We start from the raw sequence: 26,296 nt of genomic DNA, 5'->3' as shown, positions 1-26,296 counted from the left end.
ATTTTCTTAAACTAATTTTAAAATACATACTTGTAGAGATTTTCAAAACTATTATTTATAAGGTTACAATATACTTTCGAATAAATTATTTTTAAACTTGAGCGATCTGGAAAAAATTTAAATAAGCATTACTAAAAATCTTTTTTAAATTGGGTTTAGGAGTTTCTACATAAATTTATTTAAAGTAATTTCCCAGTTTAAGTATACCAATCAACAAATAAACTACAAATTATACTGTAGTTGTTTATAAAGCTGACCAGAGTCTGGTTAGTAAATAGTATCATAAACAATTTAGTTTTGTTTGTCTTAATAAACGAATGATTTAAAAATGAGCCAAACCGTGTCTTATCAAAATAGCTCCTACAATAAATAGTTAATTTAAACTGTATTATCAGCATTATCTCTAAAGTTTGCTTAGTTAGAAAAAAGAGAAAACATTCAAAGAAAATTGTAACTTGTTGAAAAATTAAAGAATGAAAGTTTCTAATTGTAAAAACAACTGCTTTACCTTGAGGCCTATAGTAGTTTTGATTAGTTTGCAAGATAAGTTTTAAAATGTTACAATTGTTGTTTGTTAAAAAAAAAGACAATCAGTAAGTTTATGCATACATTGCTGAAATATATTATTAATATTGATAGTTATAAAATAATGATTTTGTTTTATTTTCAATAAGCAATGGTATGTTAATACACTTTTAAGTTCTCTAATACAAAAAATATGTTTTAATAATTGAAGTTGAAGAGATTAAAAGTGTAATTAAAAAATAAATCATTTTTTATCTATTTATAGTTAAAATATTTGTGTAGTATTTAGTTGTTGACTTTTACACTTACTGTTAAGTTTTTCTTATTTTTTGTGTCTGCTAAAAATCCGAAAAAAAAAATTAATAAATATTTTTACTAAATGTATTAAATTTTAAAATTTTACCAAATAATTTTTATAACAAAAGTTTAAAAACAAGTAATATTCATTTAAATGATGCAAATATTCGTTTTATTGTTAACAAATTTTCCAGAATTTCATTATGTTTTTATATGTTAAATAAAATAATTTGAATGTAAAAGCTACTAGAAAAAAATAGTTACAACTTCTACGTATGTTATTCTAATTAAATGATCAACAAAGCAAAAGTTTTTTTTTAATTTTTTAAGTTAATTGTAAATATCAAATTCGATTATTAAATTATCTAAAATACTTATCATCAGGGTTGCAACAAAACTTAAAAGTTTTGCTATTTAGGTTAAATAAACTGTTAAAAACTAGAATTTGATAAATTTTGAACAAAAATCACTTAAAAAACCTTGAACATAGATATGTTTAGGTTGTTCTTGTTATAAAATTTAAATAGCATAATAAAAAATGTTTTTGTTTTATATTCTTTAAATAAGACATAATAATTTTAAATTTTTCAGCTCTTTTTGATATCTTTTTTTATATACTCAAGTTTTCTAATTAAAATCTTTTAAAATGTATACAATTTAATAATTTCAAGTTATATTCAATAGTCTAGCACAGGGGCGTGTTTTGACTGGTTTCCTGTTTTCTGTGAACCCCTTGAAAAAATAGAAAAGAAAAAAAATCTTAGAATAACACTAAAAACGTTGTTTATTGACTTTCTGTTAATCATTTGATAAACGTTGACTAATGAATGTTGAATTTATAAAATTGAAAGATTAAAATGTTTCCTTTACAAAAAATGCTCTATTTTGCCCAGCTGAAATAGATTATAAATAAAATTTCAATTGTGACGTCATAATAGGTAAAAGTTTTAAAGTAGCATTTTCTTTCGAGGAAACTTTTACTAAGATGTTTTAGTTCCCACTATAAATTGTAACTTCGTGTAAACAACTTTTCATACAGTATTGTTTTTGAACTAGTAAGTACAATTTTACTTAAAAAAAATCCAATATAATCACAAAATTTTTTTTTGGTTAGTTTATTTTATATAATTATGTTTTGTGAAGCTTTTGTGTTATGCTGTTATATGATAATGTTGTGTTTATTCTTTTAGCATTTATATTATTTGTTTGTGTGTCAACCAACTGGATTTAAACCTTGAAAATTTCAATTCAGAGAGTTTTCAAAATCTACTATAGACAACTTTACCACATGGCAATTTATTATTTTATCATTTAATAGTACTTCAGTATTTTTATTTAAGTTGTTTTATTTTTGTATATTTATTGGCCACAAAGTTAATTCTTGATTTTTTGAAATTTTTAACTCAGAAACATTTCAAAATCATTATAAGAATTCCTGCATCGTCAGGCAAACATTTAATCATGATTTAAAGATATTTTAATTTAGTTGTAAAAGTCTTAACATTTTTTGGTAATTACCTAGGATGATGTCGCACCAATATCAAGCTGAAATTTTATTATCTTTAATATCTTTTTAAACCATAATTTTAAGCTTAAAACCAAAAATTTAAGCCTTGTATAACTAACCTAAAATTATACTTCTTTTTAAACAAGCTATATAAATACGTATTTAGAATTAAATTTATTTGTTATAAACTAAAAAACTGAATTGATTTTATTTTACAGTATAGTAATGTTTATAAGTTATTGTATCATTTACTCTATTTTAAAAATAAAAGCAATTAAATATTTAAATTTTATTGGTTTATGATAAGTAAGATTTTTTTATGTTTTCTAAGCCTATAATTATGGTTAAAAACAACATTGAATTAAATATAGTTTCAGCTTGATATTGGTGCGACATCATTCTAGGTAATTACCAATTTTTTTTAGTGAAATTCAAATTTTTATAGAATAAATTACTTTAAAAAATTATCTTATTATAGATTTATTTTAATCCGGCTCATTTAGTTTTAATTTATCTAAACTTAATACAGTTTAGAAAATAAAAATATATAATATTTTTCCATTACTACTTATATGTTTTTTATTTATTTCTAAGCAGAAAAAAGCATTTTAAACACAAAGTTTTTCGGCTAAATACTGCGTACGTAACTGGCAGTGCATAAGAAATGCGTACTTAAGCGGTAAATTAAGAACAAAAATAGTTGAGAACCCCTTTTGAAAAAGTCTAGACACGCCCCTGGTCTAACAGTTAAAAACTATTTTTAAGATACATGCTTGTCAGACATGTTAAAAAGCTCTGCTTTGTTTACTCAAGCGTGAAAATATTAACTTAAAACAAACCAAAAATAAAACACTTCATTGCTAAATTACCATAGTAACTGTTAGCATTTTAACATCTCTGATGCTTGTAAAAAAATTCTAAAACTTGTTAATAAAAAGGTTATTATATACTTTGAAAAAATTTTTGTTTTATACTTGAAATAAACCAAGTAATATTTCCCAAATTCCTGGTATTGATTAGAACTAGTGATGTACCGGACTCACTATCCGGGTCCGGCCGGATATTGCCATTTTTGTCTGATATCCGGATCCGGCGGATTCTAATTTGAAAAAAAAGTCCGGATCCGGGTCAAGCCGGATCCTAGAAGAGATCCGGCCGGACCCGGACCTAGTTAGTAAAAAAGAGCATACTGAAAAGTATTTTTTCATAAACAAACCCTGTGTAAATTAATAAGAGTCATTTTCGTCAGTAAAAATTAAACAACTACCGTGATTGGCTCATTTTGTACACGTGACTAATTTACATTTGTTTACATTTAAACTATAAAATAAACATTTCATGAAATGCGACTTTTTACATATATTGTAAAATTGAAAATTTTGGAATGAATACTTGAATTATTTATTGTTTAAAGTTGAGCTCAGAGAATATTTAGAGTTAATACGGTTGAATGTACAAGCCAATGAGAATCATATGACGAAATTTTTCAAACTAAATACTGATGTAAAAAAACATCAGAACATGACAGGCAGTTTATATGTAAGCAGTTAGTTAGTTTGGTGTGCAGCTTGATGCAACAAAATATCTTGAACTTTTTTGTGGATGGTTATTGTAAGTAGTGTTTTGTTTTTAAAAGTGAATATTTCAACTGATGTTTAATTGTTTAAATATTTAAGCCAGTTTTATAGTTTAATAGTTTATTAAAAATTTTACAGTTTCTTGTTTACTAAAAGTTTAATTTAATTTTTAGTTTTTTGTTTTAAGTCTTTTGATATAGATTTAAAGAGCTTCCAGTTTTTAAAGTGTTACTAAAGTAATTAATAATTTTGTATATGCTAGTATTTCTTTTTGTGTTTTACATAAAAGATTCATCACTCAAAACTCTCGTGTCTGATTATAGAAAGTAGTCTTAGTTAGAATTTAGTATTTGTTAGATATTAATTAAATACGGTAGGATTTAATTATGATGGGTAGTACTTATAAGTTAAGTGTACAACAATCAGTCCACAACTTTACTACCAAATTGTCAACCTTTGCTAGCTATTCTACTGGTTATTAGATTAAAGTAGTTTTTTCAGTTTTTAAAAACCTCATTCTGACTCAAGCATGTTTATACTCACTCTAGCTAGTTTTATTGACTCAAACAGTGGCAACCCTGCTAGTTTGAAAATTTTTAAGAATTTTAGAAAATCTTGGACTGCCTCAGGCTAGTTTAGTTTTTTATAAAAACTCAGGCTAGTTTTCTTCAATATTTTGAATGAGTTTGAGCTGATCCAGTTTTCAATATTTTGTAATTTTCTAGTGTATTTTGTTCAAGAACTTGATTTCAGATTTTTAATTGTAAATAACATCTAATTTTGTAAACCTTGTGGCTAGCTGTTCTATTTATTATTAGATTAAAACTTTACTTTTTCAGTTTTTAAAAACCTCATTCTGACTCAGGCTAGTTTATTCTAGTGATGTACCGGACTCACTATCCGGGTCCGGCCGGATATTGCCATTTTTGTCTGATATCCGGATCCGGCCGGATTCTAATTTGAAAAAAAGGTCCGGATCCGGTTCCGGTCGAACTCTAATTTGAAAAAAAAGTCCGGATCCGGTTCCGGCCGGATTCTAATTTGAAAAAAAAGTCCGGATCCGGTTCCGGCCGGATTCTAATTTGAAAAAAATGCTCGGATCCGGGTCCGGTACATCACTAATTATAAGCAGAAAAGTACTAATCTCTTGTTTTACAGTCTTTTGATCACTAAGTTTTGATGATTAAGTTGTTAATAAAAGATAGTTAGATGGTAGACTTTTTTAGTCTATGCTTCTTTTTAAAGATCTTGTTTTATTGGATAAATTAACAGTGTTAAACTTGCTCATGGAACATTGTTTTATCCATAAATTCTCAATCAATGGATTTTTATCTGGCACTTTGTTAAAAGTTTTATGTCTGCCTCTAACAAGAGATTTTTGTTTAATTAAACAAGAAGCAAATTAATTTTAATGTTTTTTATTAGTATACTTATTCGTCTTTGTTTAAACCATTTTTTATCTACTAATTACGTTTGCTTCAAGTAAAATAAAAGCACTTTCCATCTATTTACATTAACTGAAAGCGTTTAAAAATAACTAAATTAAAGTATTTTGAGTTCAGAAAGTTGTTATTTTTTGACTTAAAAGCCTTTAATTTGCATGTCTGCAGGTGACATTCATTAATTATTTACTAAGATAAAATAGTTTAGCCTTTATATGACTTCTTGTTAGTTTTTGTTAATTCATTTTTTATTTTGTTTGGTGTGTAGTTGTTTTTAATTATAGCTACTAAACGTTTGCAAAATTGCAGCTAAAAAAAATTAAAGATAAGCTATTATTTGTGAAACAGTAATGTTTAATAAACTGTTTCATTATTGTCTAATTTCTGTCTGTTACAACTTTTCTTTTTGATTTGTTTGTGAAAGATTTCAAATACTTTAAAGTAATTAACTTAATGTTCTCAAATTATTTTAAGCTATCTTATTTAAAAATAAAATTAAAGCAGTTTATTTAATAAGTTTCTTGTGATAATAAATTTTTGATTTTATATGTACTTATAGATTAAAGTTCGCTAACTTGCAATGTGCTTCGTTTCAAGTTAAACGCTTTTAATTGACATGGAAAAATAGACAAAGGTTTTTTAAGCAACTAACTTGTTTTACTTATGGCTACTTCTTAGTTTTTCTTCAACTACAAAGTTGTTCTATTGACTGTTGTGCCCGGAGAGTACTTTAAGTTGTTTACCATCCACAGAGAGATGTTTTGGTAAAATGACAAGTAGTGTCATTAAAATGTTTTTATATTTATGACAAAGTTATAACTCGTTTTATGTAGAAAGTTTTAGTTATATAACTGACACCCTTTTGTTAAACGTTCTGAGTTTACAAAAAAATTTTAAAACTTTTAGTTACTTTAAAGAAATGTTTGATAGAATATATTCTGTTGTACTTGATCTAGTCTGTATAGAATGCATTTTTTGCAAATTTTGATTAAACTTTTCTTTTTGCAGTTTTTAACTCGACTAAAATATAAAAATAAAAGAAGTACCAAAGTTTGCTTTTATTTCATATTTTGAAAAACAAACATACATATGAAACACGATAATTTTAGAAAATTAAAGATACAATTAAGAAACTTAATGGTATCCAGGAGACTAAAATAAATAAAAATAGCATTAGTGATGTCATCAACGATAATTTAATTTTCAACTAAAAATATTGATAATTATTTTGCAGTGCAAATTTGCACCATCATTCTTTGAGAACTATTTTGAAACAAATATCAAAACAAAAAGTTTAAGTAAAACACTGTCTAATTAAGCCAAACTATAAAGTTCCAACAAAAACCTTTCATAGAACGAAAGAGTCTCAAATTAAATTCTTAAATTTTCAAACAAAAATCTTAACAGAATTCTGTTCAATTAAGCTAATGTAAACTACATACATCTAACAAACAACTATTTTTAAAGAACAATTAGAATCTTATAAATATTCAAGGTAAATGAAGGTGAAAATTAGAAAGTTTTTCGCATTTGGTATTGTATTAACACTTTTAATACTTTTCCTGGTCAACTACAAGAACTTCGACAGCTACAAGAAGGCTTTCGGTGGCATGGTGGTCAAGAATATCGAAACTTTTATGGAAAATGAGGTAAGAATAAAGTTTATTTGTACAAAACAAAAGTATTTTTCTAGAATTCACTCATATACAAGATTTTTTGTCGAATTTCAATATATTCTTGAGTATAAACGTATTTTAAATGTTACACTGTAAAACTACTTAGGTTTTTACTAAAAACAGTAGTGTTTGTTTTAGACTGTTGTCAGAATTGTGTGTGTTTGAAAAAAAAAACGTAAATCCTTTTGTTTTATAATTTAGAATACATATTTCCAAGTTATTATACACCTTAATTGTGATAAATTTTATAAAATATTAACTCTCTATTTGAAAAAAAATATCGTTTTTCATTTACAACTTATAAAATTGATTTTTTATCTTTTTAAACTTCCAAAACAGAAGTCAAGTACTCATTAACATTTTTTAACAACAAAAATTTAATTTTAAAACACAAAAACAAACATTGGACTAATTTTTGTACAGGAGCTCCTCTCAGACAAAAGCGCCAGCCTGACGATCATAGATTACAAGCGACCTGCTCTGCAGCGACCCCCGCTGGAAGTCAGGGGTACATTAGGGGAGTTGGGGGAGGCGGTTGTCATGGAAACCTACGAAGATGAGGAGGAGAGAAAGAAGCTGTGGTCGATGTACGGGGTGAACATCGCGTTGAGTGAGAAAATAAGTGTGCACAGATTGCTAAAAGATAGCAGGCATAAAAGGTTTGTATATTAAGTTTTATAAATTGAATTGTTTAAGTAGTTTTGAATGTTCCTCTTATGTTGTAATAAATTGTTGTGGTTTCAGTTTAAAATGTCTAAAATAAGTTACATGCTAAGAATTACATACAATTTAACTTGTGTTTAAGAAACAGTACACTTTGCTGTTGCTATTTTGAAATATTCAGCATACAACTTGAAATAAATAAAATAATTTTAAAGTTTAAGGTAGTTGTTAATTAGTAATTAACTAGTAATGTTTAAAAACTATATAATATGTGTAACAAGAGTTTTAAAGTTATTTTAAGATTGTCATTCTTATACTTTTCGTATTTTTTTTTTTCTTAGTTTGCTTATAAAATTGGTGTATCAATTTAAACTTTAAATCATATCATATTAAGATAAATATCCTAAAATTAATAAAAAGCTTTTCGAAAAAAAAGTTAGAGGTAACTTTTTAAAACTTGTGTTTTATTTGAATTGTTTTGTAATAGAATTCTAAACTCCTTAATACATTTTACACTTTACAATTTACACTCCTCTATATAACTTTATTGTTTCGCTCAAGTACTTTCAATTTTTCTGTTAAAAAGTTACTCAGCTTAAAATGATACATAAAATTTTATCTCATCATTTATGTATTATCTTAAAAGCTTTTATAGAAAAGGTTGCTATTTTCAGGCTAGACTAATGTTTATTTTAAGATTAAGCTTTTAATAGTGCAAACTTGTATCAACTTAGAATACAGAAGTTTTCTCAGGTTTGTTATTAAAAAAGGCTTTTGTATAAATTGTTTGCTTATTTAACGTACAGATAAAAATAAAAATTAAATAGTTAAATAAGTGATAATCATTACTCAAGTTAAAAAATAACATTATATAAAATGTGTGTCGAGTTGTTGAATTGAAAAATTATGAACTATGATGTATACTCAGTGTTTTACAAAGTGAAACACTGTATACAACGATAAAATATTTGAAAATTTGTTTAAAAGTTAATTTTTAACAATATTTATTAAAAAATCACTTGAAGTTAAATTATTGTGCAAATCTTTTTTCTTTCCATTGTTGCTATTTTTAATTATTTCCTGTTTGTAAAACTTCGTAGAGAGAAACTTTCCTTCTTTTAGTTTTAAATTTTTATAGTGAGTTTTTTTTATTTCTGCAGCAACTTTATTTTAAATATCAAAATGATTGATTTGTTAATAATAATTATAGAATAATTTTAAATACTAATTTTAAAATATCAAACAAAATTGTAAATTTTTAAGTTTTGTGTCGACTAACATCAAATGTTTTTGTAAAACAATAAAAATTATACTAGTTTTTAGTTGTCTAACTTTAAAAAAATAGTTTTATTATTGAAAAAATAAACATAAAATGAGAATGTAAATGGTTTAAGTTTAAATTTTTAGAAATGTTTTGCTTAATTTTATCTAACTTTACTTTTAAAAGAATTTTCTCAATATTTATTTGGTGTATGATAAGTTAGTGTAGTAAATTTAGTAATGTCTAAAAAAAAAGTTTGACTTTTTCCGTATACAATGAATTTACAACATTTATTTACTAAAAAATTGTTTTTATTTTTCAATCGATTTTAAGTTTATTACAAACCGGAACTCTCAATACAAAGTGTATTCACTATTTATTTTTGAAATTTAAGTTTCTTTTTAATTGGTATGATTTTAAGCTATTGTGTGTTTAACTTGTAAATTTATCAACAAAACTTTGGCTTAATTAGTAATGTAATCATTTAAAAAAATTTATATTCAAACTTTTATTCTGAATTAAATCACTTTCATTTTAAATTTATTCTAAGTGTTAATTTTTTTCTTAAATATCCTTGAAGACTGCGTATTGTTATAATCAGTAATTATAACTTGTTATTATTTAACCATAAACTCTTTGATATTAATGAGAATATTTATAACTTTGTTATACTCTTATAACATTTTCTTATTAAAATCATTGTAATTTTAAGCCGCTTCAGAAAAACTTACTTTTAAAATACCATTAAACTTTTACAAAATTTCAAAACAAGTCACGCATGCGGTTGAGCTGTCTTGTGACATAAAAATGCAATATTTCAAAATTGTGAAAAATACTACGTTTAATGTCAGCAATCGAAAATGTAACGTAGGATACTTAAGATACCAACCTTCCAACTTAATCTGATTTTTAACAGGTCCTTACAGACCTTTTACGTTAGCATAATAGAATAATATTTTATTGTTCGTAGGTTTATCGAATCAAATATCAATTTTATACTCACAGACCTTTCATAATAACTGTTTTTGGATATTTTATACTTTTGTAACAAGTTTAGTAACTAACAAGTTTTAACTTGGTCCTAGCCTGGTCTGTAAGATATTAGATGACTTCAACTTTTTTTTATAAGTTTTGTAGTTACTATTTAAGTTATAGATGGTAAATATACTTTTAAATGGAATATTAGAGTACTATGTAAATATGTTGCAAAATAAAAAAAAACAAATTCAAAAACTTTCATTTTGCATAAAGCTCATTATTTTGTTACTACATCGTTTATTTCTTTAAACAATATAAAGTCTTTTTTTTGTCATTATATAAAAGATGTGCAAACAAAGTTTAATTGAAACTTGATTACATTTATAGTTTTGTACATAATTATTTGTATGTTTTCAAGTATTTGATATAAATAATTGAAAACTAGAGCTACTACTGTTCAACTAAATGTGGTAGCAATTACACTTTTGAACAAAAATAACAACATATTTAACTAAATTATTTCAAACAGTATAAATAAGACTCAATATTTAGGACAAAATATATTTCATGCTTCTTTCATCAGTTGTATACTAAGCAATAAAAATAAAGTTTTAAATCTAACTTATATAGTGGAAATGCAATCAACGTAATTAATAATAATAAAGCAAAGAGTAATTAACAATACATAAGTACTTCCAATTACAATGCAACTAAAAAAAATAATAAAACAGAGCAACAACTTATAAAACAATTTAAGAAAACAACGAAACAGTATAATCAAAATCTTTATGTTTACACAATTTAGGTTTTCTTAATAAAATACAAATAGCCTCAAGTTTAATTAAATCCGAAATATGAAAACAATTCTTAACAATTTTAAATCTTTTTAAATTATAATTACTAGCACAATCAAGGTTATTTACTAAGTGTTCAGAAATAGCAGATCTTTTTGAAGCATTTATTACTCTAATAGATTTAATTTTCTCCTTACTCTTACAAAATTCATCAATGCTTTTTGGAATATGTTCTTTTATTCTTATGCCAAATTGTCTTGAGGTCATCCCGACATAACTAGCTTCACAGAAGCAGTTAAACTGGTAAACTACCATACTTTGTTTAAATTCTGCTATCGGATCTTTTCCTCCAGGTCTGAACATTGGTTTCGATGTAAAAATAACAATTGGCTTAGCCGAATGATACGTCCTACTTACTAATTTACAAATCTCTCTTTCTAACATTCCTGAGTTCTTATTGACATAAGGCAATACTAAAGGAATCAAGCACTTCTCCGGCCCTACTGGCTTTATTTTGTTCAAACTATTTAGATGTAAATTTATAGTTTTATTAAAAAGTTCTTGTGGATAACCATTTTTATTAAATATCAATTTTATCTGTTTTATTTCATCATCAATTAATTCGCTTGAACAGATCTTATGTGCTCGATGGCAAAGCGTTCTTATTAAATTTGTTTTTCTCTTCATGCTACAGAAAGAATGGAAGTTTAAGTAGTTACCAGTGAAAGTATTCTTTCTAAAAACGGTTGTCAAAAATTGATTCTTGTGTCGTTTTACTAAGACATCAAGAAAAGCTAATTCATCATTGTTTTCCTTTTCTGAAGTAAATTTTATTGAAGAATGTGTTTTGTTCAACACATTAAAAAGTTCATCTATCTCTTTCTCATTTTTTCCTAGTACAAAACAATTGCGACATATCTATAATAAGTTACTTTGTATTTAGAGACCACCTTTCTTTCTATAAAGCCCATAAATATATTTGACAGAGTTGGCCCTAACGGGGAGCCCATGGCTATATTTAACTAACTTTAGTTTGAAGCTTTTATTTTGTTTTATAAAAGTCTCAACTACGAAATGAAAATATCAAAATAAATATATAAACTTATAAAGATTTTTAGATGCATTTCTAACCGTCAATTAATATTTAAAGAGAAAAAGCTACGTAGTAGAACTTTTTGGCACCTACTCTTATTTGCTTTGTTATCTATTTTTTAATTCTGAAATTTGTTGGTATACTAATTCATTTTATTTTTATTTTTTATAGCAAAACAAAAGACTATCTACGATTTCTTGTAAACAGTTTTAAAGTAAAGTTAAGAAAAGTTTAAAAAAATATTTTAGATTTAAAATTTATTTTAGATTTTTAAAAACAAATTCGAATGCATCAATTTTAAATAAAATAACTTTAACAATTACGTTGTTTGCAATTTAATATTCATAGTAGCACGCTTTGGCAGTCAATCAATATTTAATGCGAATAAATCTACTTAATAAATTTCTGGCACATTTTAAATGCATTTTTTACCAAAAAATTGTTATATAAATACCATCTAAAGCAACTTTTTTATTTACTATTGTCTAAATCAACAACCAATTTAAATGCTATTTATAGTATTCAACACATTTAAAGTGTTCAACAAATTTGAAGATATGGCTTTATTTAAAAAAAATATTTAACGAAAAAAAATATCTACACAATAGCAAAAATGAATAAAATTTTAGTACAACAGATTTTTGTTTATGGCTTTAAATAGTTGTTCTTTAAGTATTTATGACAAGTAAAAAAAAATATTGCTTTTGAGTTACTTGTGTTCAACATAAGACTTAACCAAAATGTACAAAATGTTATCGTTGTAAAAGTGCAACTGCTTTAAATCGTTGTTAAATATTTTGTTATTTGTTACAAATTTATTACCAAATTAAAAAAAAATGCAATGTTAATCGTATTTTATTTACTACAAAGTAACTACAAAGTTTTCTATTATTTTTTTTTAATACAGAGTCTTATTATAATGTATTACCTAATAACATACTAATTAAAAAAATCTGCTTTATTTGCTGTTTTTTTAAGTAAGTTTAACTATTAAAGTGTTAACTTTTTACCTGGTTTTTAAATTTAAAAATTTTTGTTAAAATTTTATGTCAATACTTTTTGTTTTCTGTTATGTCGTTTACATGATTCTATTCAAATTATAATAAGACATTGTAATTATAAAGTATAGAAATAATAAAGCTACCTGTTTGCATAATGCTTACATCTTTGCTAGTCTGCGACGTAATAATGTATGAAGGAGATTAGTTAACAAACATACACAAATTTAAAAAAAAAAAAAAATTATAACTTGGTAACTAGAGTACAAAGTGAGTTTAAAGTCTATTTTTACAAGGTCTTAAATAACAGACCTTTATTAATAAACAGCTTTTATAAGCTAGATTTTGTTGTTCCTTTTGTTGTAACTTAGCAATAGTCTTTCGTTTTTTGAGTTTTTCTTTATTTAATCGTTTTATTTTTAAAAATAGAAAGTTCATAACCATCAAAATCAATAATATTTTTGTATGATGTCTTTTCAGTCAAATTTCATAAATTAGTTTATTACAAAAACAAAGATGTTCCTGACGGCTTAAACTGTAAGTCTATACAAACAACTTTTGTTAAAAGTATAATTAAAATAGAAACTATATTATAAATGTACATTTATTAGAACTGCTTAATAACTAAAATTTAAATTGCAGTGCATTCATGCTTGCACGTTTTGCATTTGAACTTGTTTATGACGTAATATTGAATGAGGGCGGTTAAATTTAAAACGCACTGAAAATTTATATGGTAAATAATTACACGTACTTGGATATCCTGGTTACCAATCAATATGTAAGGTTGATTTTAAACGGTCTTAATACCACAGGCCTCTAACGATAAAATATGTATTTTAAACTGTGTTACTAACCATTTTATTGTGTTTAAGGATAATTTAAATATTTTAATTTTGCTTTTTTTAATCTTACTACTTTCCAAGACAAAAAATTAGTAACCCCTGAAACTATTTCTAATTAGTAAGTTTGTAACTTTTTTCAGCTATGTATCATTTAATAATATATTATTGAAAAAAATAAAAATGTTTATGTCAATTTAACATAAGTTTGCATGGATAATTTTATTTTAACATTTATTTAAAGAGAACTATATCAGAATATTTTTGAATTATTAAAATTTTAAAGCAGATGGTTGAACAGTAGTGAAACCATGATTGCAAAATGTTAGCATTTAAACTTGTTTATGACGTAAAGTTGTAAAAAAAAGCTTAACTTTCAAACATATTTTAATTTTAACGTGAAATTACTATTAGTATTTGGATATCCTGGCTTACAAATTAACAGAAAACTTGATTTTTAGAGGGTCTTGACATCACAGGCCTTTTATAATATAATGTGTTTCCTTTTTTTTTAAATATTGTTTTAATAATATGGTTTAAATTGACTATTCATCTTATATATCACATAATGGTAAGTATTGTGAGACTGCTGTTGAATAAACAGTACTGTTTTAGTCAATTAACCAATTTATTAAATTGAAACTGTTAAATTATTAAAATTGTTTTATAGTTATATAAGTGCTACACTTTCCTTTTTGTTGTTTTGAATTAAAAAACTTATTATTTTTAAAAAACTGTTAAAGAAATTTAACAATAAACAAATAAGATTTTTGGAACTCAAAAAAAGATTGTAATCTTCATTATTTAACAAATAATGCACAAACTTGAGTTTTGCCTAAAGTAACTTAAAATATAATTCTAATGAGCCAAACGTTTTTGAGTTTAGAACCAAAGAAGCTATTCGTTTTTATATTGTTTTTATTTCAGCTTTATTATGACGGAAAAGTGTATAAAAGCGCTCAATTTTCAAACATTTTACAAATAAATATTATTGACAAATGACAATCTTTATACCAATCCCACTCAAAATTCGAATTGTAAAAGGTCATAATACCACAAGCCTTTATATGAAAATATATTTATAACTTATATTTTATTTCAGAAACAGGTGTTATATGATGTTTTCATCTAAATGATTTTTTTAGTTTTCCTATTATATATTAATAAAAGTTGCAAGTTTGTAGGTAAATTATTACAATAAGTATAAATTATAACTAGTGTTAGAATTATAACAGTTACTTAAAAAAATATTTTAACTATAACCACTTTCTAATCAAGTTCGAGTAAAAAAGTCTAGTTCAAACTGTTAACTAATATCAATAGTAATTTTAAAAACATATAAAGCTAGAACAACTTTATTAAATAAGCAATTAAAACTAAATTTTAAATGATTTTTTTATTTGGTATCAAAAAAGACCGAAAATCGACTTTGTAAACTTACCATTGACATCTATTGCATCAAATAAAGTAAATAAGATTACTGTAACTTACAACAATATATCAGAACTAATAAAAAAAAAAAAGGATCTAATACTAAAAAATATATTTAAATTAAATATCAGTTGCAAGGAAAAACTCGAGTTCGATTACCTTAAAGCTTAGTGGTAGTAAATAATTAAACTAAAATAGTTAAACAAAGTTAACTATGTAGATAAAAACAATACTTTATATTTGTTTATTATTTTTCAGTTGCAAAGTGAGACCAGAGTTTGATTACGCTAACTTACCACTTACATCAGTTGTGGTGGTGTTTTACAACGAACCAATATCGCTGGTGATGCGAACCATTTATTCAATTCTACACACCACCCCGGACCATTTGTTGGTTGAAATCATACTTGTGGACGATGCTAGCGATAATGGTTTGTTTTTTGTGAATTGTTTGAACATTGAATACTAAGTACACCTTTTATTATAAGTTTTCTCGTTTATTGAAATTTTAAAATAATGAGCGTTGTTTTATTTTAATTCGTTTACTTATAATTACACTAACTTAAAATTAGTTTTAAATATCGTAGTTATTGTCTTAAAAGCACAATAACATTGTTGATTTTTCATGTTTTTAAAATTTCTCCAATATTTAGCTTTGATATTAGTTTAGGCTTAATATATTGTCCTGGACAAGACGTTAAAAGGTATCCAAGTGGGTGCGACTCGATAACCGAAAAGTTTTTCTTGCACCAGGTCTTAGGACCAAACATTTTGAGCGCTTTTATTTTACATTCAATAAGCAATATTATTATTTGTTTAAACAATACTTCGTATTGTAAAACATTTTTAGATATATTTTTTTTTAATAGCCATGTGTTTAATTATAGATAAAGCAAGTATCTTTTCGTAAAAAAACTTTCCAAGTTTTTTATATGTCATGTCATCAACTTATGATATGAAATCTACAACAAAACAAAACATCTTTTAAAGTTAAAGTTTAGGATTTGCATTAACTACTGTGTTTTATTAATCTATTTTTATTAATATTCAAATAGTAGTTTAAGTTTACAAACTAAAGTAAACACAAAAAACACTAAAAAAAAGCTAAATAATGCTACTTATGCCAAATCGATCAAAAACTTTCTTAGTTTATAAATAATTCAAATGTTTGGCAAATAACCAATCTAGGTAATTTGTAAAAGATGCGCTCAAAACTTTTAAAAGGATAAGTTAAATGTTAGATTAAATGTTAACCTAGTTAAAGTTAAATATGTAAAAAATTATAAAAACTAATAGAATATCCAGAAAAAAATCTTAACTACTAAAAATAATCAACCTTATATTTAGTTTAATTAAGTGATAATTAACATGAATTATAAGAATAAGCTTAAAATTTATTTAATTTATATTAGAATGTTACTTACTCTCTATTAAAGATTTTATCTAAATATTTAACTTTGACTTCAAACTTAAATATTAAAATTATCTTTTTTGGTACAATTAAGTTAAATCAGTTTTATTTGTATTAGTTACAGTTTTGTCAAAATTTAAAAATATACATTAACTATCTGAGCTATATTCTAGATATATTACTTGTCGTTTCTAACAACTATAAAAATATTTCAGAGCATTTCCTAGATCAATTGAAAATTGAAGTGGCAAAACTTAAAAAAGTCAGAATCGTACACAATTCACAGAGGCAGGGATTAATTAGATCAAAACTTATTGGGGTGGCTGAAGCTAAAGGTTTGATGTTTTTGATTTTAAAGTACTTTAGATTACTAGAATGGCAATTATAAAACCACTGTATCAGTAAATGTTTATGTTTATAAGTATACTTGAATGTAGTATTGGAATTTTATTGTTGCTTAAGGTAAAGGAAACATTGTAGAGTTATTCAAGGTTTATTTTACAATTACAAATCATAAAGTTTAAGTGTTTAAGTATTTTCACAGGAAAAGCAATAGCGTTTATAGATGGTCACTGTGAATGCATGCAAGGTTGGCTTGAACCTTTATTGGAACAAATTCTCAAAAACCCGAAAACAATCGCTATTCCTGTGACTGATGATATTGACAGTTATACATTCAAGTTTGTTAAAATTTTGTTTTATTTTGATTTTTTTTTAAACTTGGAAAAATATAATTTTAATCTTAAAATGTTTAAAAACTTTTTAGTTTATTTATTAAAAATTTTGTTTAATATGTTTTATGAATTACATTCACTAAATGGATTTTTTAAATTGCTTTATAGACTCTAACATTTTTTATACACCTTGCTTAAACTTCAATAAATAGATATGTGAAATTTAATTTAAATAATAAATTAATAATTGCCAAAAATAAATTAAACGATTCGAAATTTTTTCTTAGCAAAAAAATAGAGAAATAGTTTTATGTAATTAGTTATTATAGTTTAAAAGTTCAAAAAAAAGGGCTTTTTAAATTTTATAAAGTTTTACCTTTCCCATATGTTATAAGTAAATTCAGACTTGTAACTGAAAACTTTATTAGCAATCCTTCTAAAAGTCTCATGATTTAATCGAGTGTATAATATATATTTTTTCTGTCAATACACTAACAAAGAAATATATCGGTAAGCAAACTCATGCTTTATTTATAAACTGTTTGCATGGTAAACAAAACTTAGATGGTTATTCTTAAAAAAGCAAATTTAAAACGTTTTGAATGCAGTAGAAGCTAAATTCAAAACCTTTGCCACAGTTTCAAAAGCAAAAGTGTTAATTTTTAAAAGCAAGCATAACGTTTTTCAATTGCATTTGGAAATTTAAATCTAAAAACAAAAATCGTTAAAAACAAAAAGTCATTAAAAATTAAAGTAAATACTACTTAAAAAAAGGTCATTTAAAATTTCACAAAATTGTTTTTCTTAAAATTGTCCGAGATAAAAAAAAAATAACAAAGTAATGTTTTTAAGGTACTTAAAGTGTTCTAAGGTACTTAAAGCTACATTTAACACTCAAAGTTCTATTATATTGTTTTATTAAACTAACCGAAAAGTAAGTTAAACTTGTTGTGCTTTCACCAGTACAAAATAGTGTTTTTATGTAGCTCCTTTTAATAATTTTAGTTTAAAATTAAACTTAAGTGTTTACAAGTTGTGACAATATTTTTGAACCGGTCAAAATTAAAGCTATATACATTCATTTAAATAAACCGTTGTTATGTAAGGAGAAAGATTTTGATTATTCATTATGTTTGTGTAGTTAATTAGTGTTCTTATGTTATCTTGCTTATGTTTATTGAGAAATTTAGTTATTGTTTTTTGTAATCTGCTTGATTAACTAATATCTGATGAAATTATAAAGTTTTAAGTTTAATTCCTTTTTTTTACAATTGAATCAAACTAATGAAAATTTGTTGAAGTATATTTGTTTTTGTTAAAAGATCTTTAGCGTTTTAAATTAAGTACAAAATAAGACTAAAGTTCAAAATTTAATTAATGGTAAGTTTGTAGAGATACTCAAAGTTGTTCTACAAATTAATAACTTAACACAATATTTTATACAATATACTTGTGTTACTTCTTTTTTTTTTCTTTTTTTTGCATTTAACAGTTCTAAAATGAACTTATTCTTTTTAATTTTATTTTATCTACTTTTTATAGCTTTTAAAAGAAACGTAATGGTATTAACTTGTAATAGATTTCTACATTTGGTTATGTTAAAAAGCATAATATTTGTGTTTAAACTTTTAAAAAAGTTTACTTAAACTATATTAATCAAAGCCGTTTTCATAGTTATCTTTGACAAATATATATAGATATAAATACTTACTTTTTTTATTTAAATTATTATAAACGTTTGACAATTTAGTACTTCATAAAAAATTATGTGTTTTAAATAAAAAATACCTTTAAAAACTTTGAAAAACTCTTATTTGTAATTTTTTCAAGTATTTTTATCACGCATTTAGCCCATGTATAGAAGTAAAGTGCAAATATAACGCCAAATTTAGCTTAAAGGAATAATTTTTGATGTATCACTTGAGCGTTTTTTTCGTATTAAATCGACATTAAAAAAAATCGGAAAAAACTAAAAGTACTAGACTTATTGAAAACTTTACATACTTTACTGTTGTCAATTTAACTTAATTAATTTCTTATATAAATTTAAAAATAGCATTGGAGTTTTAGTGTCAAGAAAAACTCTTACTTTAAAGTTAATAAAATTTGAGCTTTTAACTGTTTGTTATTTACGATAATCTTGAAATGCCAAAATATAAAACAAAATTAATATTTATATTATTTTTTTTTTTTTTTTTGTGTATTTTGCGTTTGTAAAAAACACTGTTTTTGACAGAATCTAAACGTATTCCCATGTTTTAGCCTGTAAACTGTCGTAATTTGTGGTCAGCCTACTTTAGATTTTTTTTCTAAAAATTCAATAGTTTAAAATGTAATTTTTTTTATAACAAAAGTAGTTTTATGTATTTTTGTGGTTAGAAAATTGGTCATTTTAGATAATTTTAGTTTACAAAGTTTAAAATTGTTGATTAAACTCCCACGTTAAAGAATTGATAAATAGTCAAAATGTTAAACGCCACTATTCTCGTAGTAGACTTTATAACAAAGATGTATCCAAGTAATCCTACCTAGTGTTTAGAATACTAATAATAGTCAAACGCAATATTAAAACATTTTTTTTTGAAAATAAAATATTTGAACTGAAAATAAAGGTTTTGTTTAAAATATATAACACTTTATTACAAAAACACTTTAAAAGCACTTCATTTAGTTACATTAATACATTTAAAATTAGCTTTTTTTGTTATTCTTAGTTTTATATTTCTCTAATATGCATTGCTATGTTAAATAGTTTTCCGAATTATATTTAATCCGTTACTAGTTTTGAACTTTGGTTCTTAATGAAATAAATTGTAATTTTGTTAAGCTTATTGTGTTAAACACAAAAAATAAAAAATATTCAATTTATTCGAAAACATTTTGCTCACTCTGTACAAAAACTAAGTTTTTTTTTTTTAATTTATTAATACAAACTTCAAACAATACTATCAAAAAAGTGAGCACAGGGTTTAAAAGAGAGCATTATAATCTTAAACGAAAAAATTTCTATAAAATAAATAAAACTTATAAAGAAATTACTACAACAGTTTCGTACCTTTTATTGATAATTAAAATAATACAACTATTCTAAAGTTAAGAAAAATCGGGTGCACGACTATTCAAATTCGGACAATTCAAATTCCTAAAAAAAAATTGAAAGGGCAACATATAAAAAAGTAATGTATATTTGTCAAATCTAAGAAATACACATGTAGTTCCTATTAATATCTACTAGCCATTTTTTCTTTATACAAAATATTAAATATTTTTTCAGATATGATTTAAATAAAGTAAAAAAAAAACATAGTTATTTTTAGTAATTTTAAAATAGCTTAAAAATATTTCAAAAACAATATTTGATTTTTAAAAAATTTGTATTACATTTTGAGAAATAGTCTTTTAAATTTTCATTTAAGAATTTGAATTGTCGGAATTTGAGTTGTCCGAAATTGAATTGTCATGTAATGATATAACTCAAAAGCTGAACATAAAAAATCTAACTGATAAGTTAAGAAATAACAAGAAATAGCTAAAAAATTATTTAGTATTTTGCAAAAAAGAGTTTAAATTTTTTTTAAAGAATTTGAATTGTCGGATTTTGAGTTGTCCGAATTTGAATTGTCATGTAACCATATAACTCAAAAGCTGAGGATAAAAAACCTTAACCGATAAGTTAAAAAATAACAAGAATTATGTCATTAATTCGTTTTTTAAATATACTAAAATTCTCTAGATATTATTACGGCGGGTTCATACCGTCATTTGGCGGTTTCACGTGGCACCTGTACTTCCACTGGCGGGGAATCCCCCAAGACGAGTACCCGCAACCGGGGCAGGTCACCAAGACGGCCACCATGTCGGGTGGTTTGTTCGCCGTAGATAAGGAGTGGTTTGTGACGTCAGGAAGCTACGACGTCGGAATGGAGGTGTGGGGAGGTGAAAACGTGGAAATGAGTTTCAGGGTAGGGAATTTTTTACTTTTTGTTGTTTATTTTCTATGTAGAGAGGCGAAAACGTTGTATGAGTTTTCGATTTGGAAAACTTTTTTAAGCAAAATTGTTTAGATAAGTAAAACATTTTTTTGTATACAATTTCTGATGCAAGATAACATTAGATGTCAAGATGTCAGTAGCTTTGTGGTGAAAATAAAAGATTGATATACAAACTTCGTGGTTTTAGCAACAAAAATGCTTTATGTATTTTTAATTAGTTATATCAAGTTATTATAATTATTGAAAAGTTTCTACGGTTTAATTTTTAAAGTTCAAGAAATTATAGTCTAAAATTTGTAAACAATCAAAATATTTTTAAAATGATTCAGTTCAATGTCAGGACAAATAAGGTACTTAGTTTAACTAAGTTATAAATTTAAGCTTATTTGTAATTGCGTAAGTTTATAAAAACAAGTTAGTTTTACGTATATTGACTAGCAACTCAGTTGTTAAGTTTTCAATGCTGTTCATTGTGCGTTAGAATTATTGCACCATACTTATAGATTTATACCATGGTGACGTCTCACTTGGCTGTCTAAATAATTTATGAATACTACAAGCGCGGTACAAACAAGTCCTACGTGGTCTAGTGGTTGGGATTCCTTGCCTTCACAAAGGCGGCCCGGGTTAGATTCCCGGTGTTGAACAATTTAACATTTTTGCTTGATAATACTTGACAGATTGATTACTTCAGTTCCAGCCTAGCTTACAGCATTCTGTAGTTTTTAAATGTGTGAATCATTTATTTATTTTAACAAAATTTGAAGTGCTTGCTTCAGTAATTTTATAAAACAGGATTTCTATACAATTTTATCCTATGTTTTCACAGCTTTAGATGCGCGGAGATCAATTACTACTAATCAGGGGCGTCGTGTGGGTGTTGCACTGCCGCATTTGCACCACCTTATAATTTTGTAACAAAAATTTAATTGTATTTAATGTTTGGTTATATTTTAGAACAAAACCTCTTATAAAACTCAAATTTAGAAAACGACCATTTTGCTCCTTCACTGCCGCAAACTCTTAGCTGACTGCCGCAAATGAACTCAAAAAAGCAAAATTTCTTTAAGAATTACCGCAAGGTCAATATCTTGCGGTAAGTAAGCTAAGTTGAAAATTCCCTAAAGCAGTGAAGGCTTAAAAATCATTCCACAAGCTATTGTTAACAAAAAATGAAAACAAAGCTAAGCAGAGCAGAGGTAACTCGATAAGAAGCAGCACAAGCAGAGGTGATTCGAGCAGAATCAACTCGAGCAGAGACAACTCGAGCAGAGACAACTCGAGCAGAAGCAACTCGAGCAGAGGCAACTCGAGCAGAAGCAACTCGAGCAGAGACAATCAAGCAGAAGCAACTCGAGCAGAAGCAATTCGAGCAAAGACAATCAAGCAGAAGCAACTCGAGCGGGGTCAACTCGAGTTAGGGCAAATCGATTTATTTTTTCTGCACCACCTAGGAAAAATGCCATGCAACGCCACTGCTACTTATTTCATGCCCATACATTCATAAAAATAGATGTAGAATAACAAAATTTTAATTTAAAAGAAAAATCTTTATAAAAAATATCGATTGCATTATACATCTACAGAGGAAAATTGGTACTCATACAATGCCCACAAACTAACAAAAATATCTTAATGATAAGATGAAAAAACTACTGTTATTTTAAGAAATAAAGTATAGGCAAAAAAAAAAAATGATAAATAAAACTACAAGTATATACATACTTTTATTTTAGCATCAATGAATTTGCGGACGATAAGTATCGTTAATTCCATGCTAATATTTTAATATAATTTAAGTATATATTTAAAGTTGATATATATTTAAAAGTTAATATTTATTATTTATTTATTCACAGCAATGGATGTGCGGTGGACAGTTATTATTAATTCCATGTTCGCATATTGGTCACGTGAGTAGGAGCAAGAATACTTACAGCAGGAAAACTTTTTGGAAGAATGTCATGAGAGTGGCTGATGTGTGGCTGGATGACTACAAACATTTCTTCTACAATAGACTTCCACAACATGAAATGAACAGTGTTAGTATTAAGGAAAATATTTTTTTAAGTACATGTAGTAACATATATGATAACCAACATTTGTTCTATAATAGACTTCCACAAAGCGAAATGAAAAGTGTTGGTTTTTAATAAAATATTTTTGTAAGTAGGTGTATTAATAATTTATGATTACAAGCATCTGTTCTAAAATAGACTTCCACAAAGCGAAATTAAAAGTGTTGGTTTTTGATAATTTTAAATATAAATAGATGTAGTAGTAATGGATTATTACAAACATCTGTTATACAACCGACTTCCACAAAAAGAAATGAATAGTGTTGGTTTTTAATAAAATATGTTTGTAAGTAGATGTAGTACTAATATATGACTACAAACTTTTTTTCTACAACAGAATGACATAAAGTAAAATTAAAATTGTTTGTTTTTAATGAATTATTCTAATAAATAGTCGTCTACTTCAAAAAAGCATACTTAAATAATTTGAACTCTTTAAATTTTTAGTTTACGAAAAATATATAAATATAACTAGTAAAACTTTACAAAATGGCAAAAACCATTTGATAAAACTCTAAAGCTTTAATTTAGTGCTGCTTTTATCAACAGCAAAAAGCAGGAGATGTATCGGACAGATTGAAGTTGAGAGAAGATTTGAAATGCAACAATTTTAAATGGTATCTCGACAACGTGCATTCGAAACAATACGTTCCTGAAGATCTGCCTAATCAGCATGGCTTGGTGCGTTTTTTTTTTAATTATAAAAATAAAAATTATAAAATTTTTTGTGAAAAACATTCATTTATTTATACCGTTCTGAACAAAAATTTGTTTAAAATAGTTATTATTAAATAGAGTCTTAAATGTTTATCAGAAAAAAAGTCATTGAACTTTTTTTATGTTAGATGTATTAAAAAAAAGACACAACTAATTTCAACTTAAGCATGCTTCTAACGAATACAGCTTCATCCAAAATCAAACTCACAATTGTGCATAGCTGTAAGGGGTAGGGAAAACACCATAGTAACCACATACGGTTGTCATGGTTACGGTAATCAGGTGGGAAATTTATATGACATTAAGTTAACATGTTTAAAACTTAAAATAAACTAATGCTTATCAATTGTTTGCTTTGAATTCAAATACTAACTAAATAGATAATAAAAAAAGCGTAAATATTTTATGAAGTGTTGTAAGTATAAATAAAACGTTTACTAAATTATAACTAAAAGACTATAAAAAGTTTAGAATTATTTTAAAGTTTCACTAGTTAAAGCAGTTTTAAACTTTATAACTATTTATTTTTTACAATTCATCTATAAATTCATTTTTTTTAAGTTTGGGTATATTGTTAATTTATAATAAAACTGTAAAGTTTAAGGAAAATTTAAACCTTAAAGTGTTGATCTGTTTAGAACTGAAATTAGTTTATATTTTAAAAATTATTACTCAATTTTTTTAGTATTTCGAGCTGAATTCAAAAGGAGAGCTTCATTTGGAATTTAAACATGAAATGTGCCTTGCATATAAAAATGAAAAGTATGATCTCATAGATTGCTTTGATAAAACTCAAGTACTCGGAAAACATGCTAAATGGAATTATTTGAAAGTAAGTTGATCGTTTAAAAACTTTATTTATCAACAAATTTAAACTTTTTTTTACCAAAAATTTAGGACTTAAATGAAGTTTGTTAACTATTATATATTCAAAGTAATCATTAGTACTGTTTTTTTTTTCTTTTAGATGAACTATTGTTATCAATACTTATTTATAGCATAGCAACTATACAATATTTTTTATAATATCTACATTCATTCTTTACAGGGAAACTTATTGCAAAGTGTTGAAAGCGGTTTATGTATGAATTTTGAAGCAGATGGCAAAGTTAAAATGGTTGAGTGCAACCCGAAAAGCATAAGTCAGCAATGGGCATTTACTGCCAAATGATAAAAGACATTAGATGATTTTTACTATAAAAAAAAAGTTCTAGAGAACTTAAAAACTTGCTGGCATTCCTTAATATTTAATTGTTATTTATATTTGTTTTTATATACAATTCAACATTAGGAGATCTTAATATTTAGTTTATTATACTTTATAACTGTTAGACCTTAACATTTCGTTTTAAATAACTATTTAGATACTTATAAATTTCCATTAGATTTAAAAACAAAATTTTATTAAGCTTTACTTATTACATCTTTCCTAGTTTTTTAAAAAGTTATTCCTTCGACGATTACTCGTTAAAACTAAAATATTAAAATTTAGCAAATATACATTTTTTATACTTTTTGTAAGAAAGTTCTCAAGCCTTCATAAATATAAAAAAATTTATATAAACTTTATTAGCAGCGTAGCTATAATATTGTGTGTAGTTTTTTAAAATTAAAAAATTCCTTGGCATAATTGTTTTGTTATGATTCTTATTTGAAAATAAATTTATAGAAGTTAAATTTTAAGGCACATTGATTTGTACACAAAATTTTATTTGTTTTAGTTAACTTTTTTTTAGCAGTATGTTACCATTCTTACTTCTTTTTTTCACAAAAACAGTTAAAATAGTTTATAAATATTAAAAGTTTACTTTAGTCTTAAAGATACTTTAAAATTTTAATTATTTTTTATATTTTTTAAACAATCTCTTATGTACTTATTGAATTATTATGTACTATATCTTTCTTTTATAAGCAAGTTATGTAATTGAAAAACATTGAGCTTGCTTATATTCAAAGTACATGTTTTTTAGGATTTTGCTCTCGTATAAGTTAAGATTTGTTTTAAAACATTAAGTTTAAATTGATGCAAAAATGTATTTTTATTAAAAGCCAATTTCGAAGGTGCAATTAAATTCGCTGAAAATTATCTTTTTTTAAGTTGCTGACGAACATTTTTTTACTTTTTTTAACTTATACTGACTAAATATTTATTTAAAGAGGTTCAAGGGTGGTTTAAAGTCTAACAAACTAAGGCATTGTTACTGATTTTTTATTTACTTTATTGCTAATTTGTACACTTCAGAATCAAATAAACTTGTTTTTTAAAATAAATTTACTCAAAATTTGGTAAATTCGTATCTATAGTTATTAAAAGTTTCGATCTGTCTTACAACACTAATA

General features: G+C 25.1%; 1 protein-coding gene across 1 annotated transcript in view; it reads left to right on the top strand.

Moving 5' to 3' along the window:
- The window catches only part of LOC145836800 (polypeptide N-acetylgalactosaminyltransferase 4-like), a 36,834-nt gene extending 11,707 nt beyond the window's left edge, over positions 1–25,127 (top strand). The window contains exons 5-15 of the mRNA XM_082944573.1: positions 6,937–6,997; positions 7,448–7,683; positions 15,343–15,515; positions 16,711–16,830; positions 17,040–17,175; positions 20,903–21,131; positions 23,021–23,207; positions 23,796–23,920; positions 24,143–24,238; positions 24,642–24,788; positions 25,005–25,127. Of these exons, the coding sequence (XP_082800699.1) occupies positions 6,937–6,997; positions 7,448–7,683; positions 15,343–15,515; positions 16,711–16,830; positions 17,040–17,175; positions 20,903–21,131; positions 23,021–23,207; positions 23,796–23,920; positions 24,143–24,238; positions 24,642–24,788; positions 25,005–25,127 (1,633 nt within the window). The remainder of the gene's footprint in view (positions 1–6,936; positions 6,998–7,447; positions 7,684–15,342; positions 15,516–16,710; positions 16,831–17,039; positions 17,176–20,902; positions 21,132–23,020; positions 23,208–23,795; positions 23,921–24,142; positions 24,239–24,641; positions 24,789–25,004) is intronic.
- The last annotated feature ends 1,169 nt before the right edge of the window (positions 25,128–26,296 follow it).

This window comes from Thalia democratica, chromosome 5, assembly GCF_965202585.1.
Source record: "Thalia democratica chromosome 5, ktThaDemo2.hap1.1, whole genome shotgun sequence".
NCBI lineage: Eukaryota > Metazoa > Chordata > Thaliacea > Salpida > Salpidae > Thalia > Thalia democratica.
Note: the sequence above shows the minus strand (reverse complement) of the source record. Positions and strands in the feature narration are given on the sequence as shown.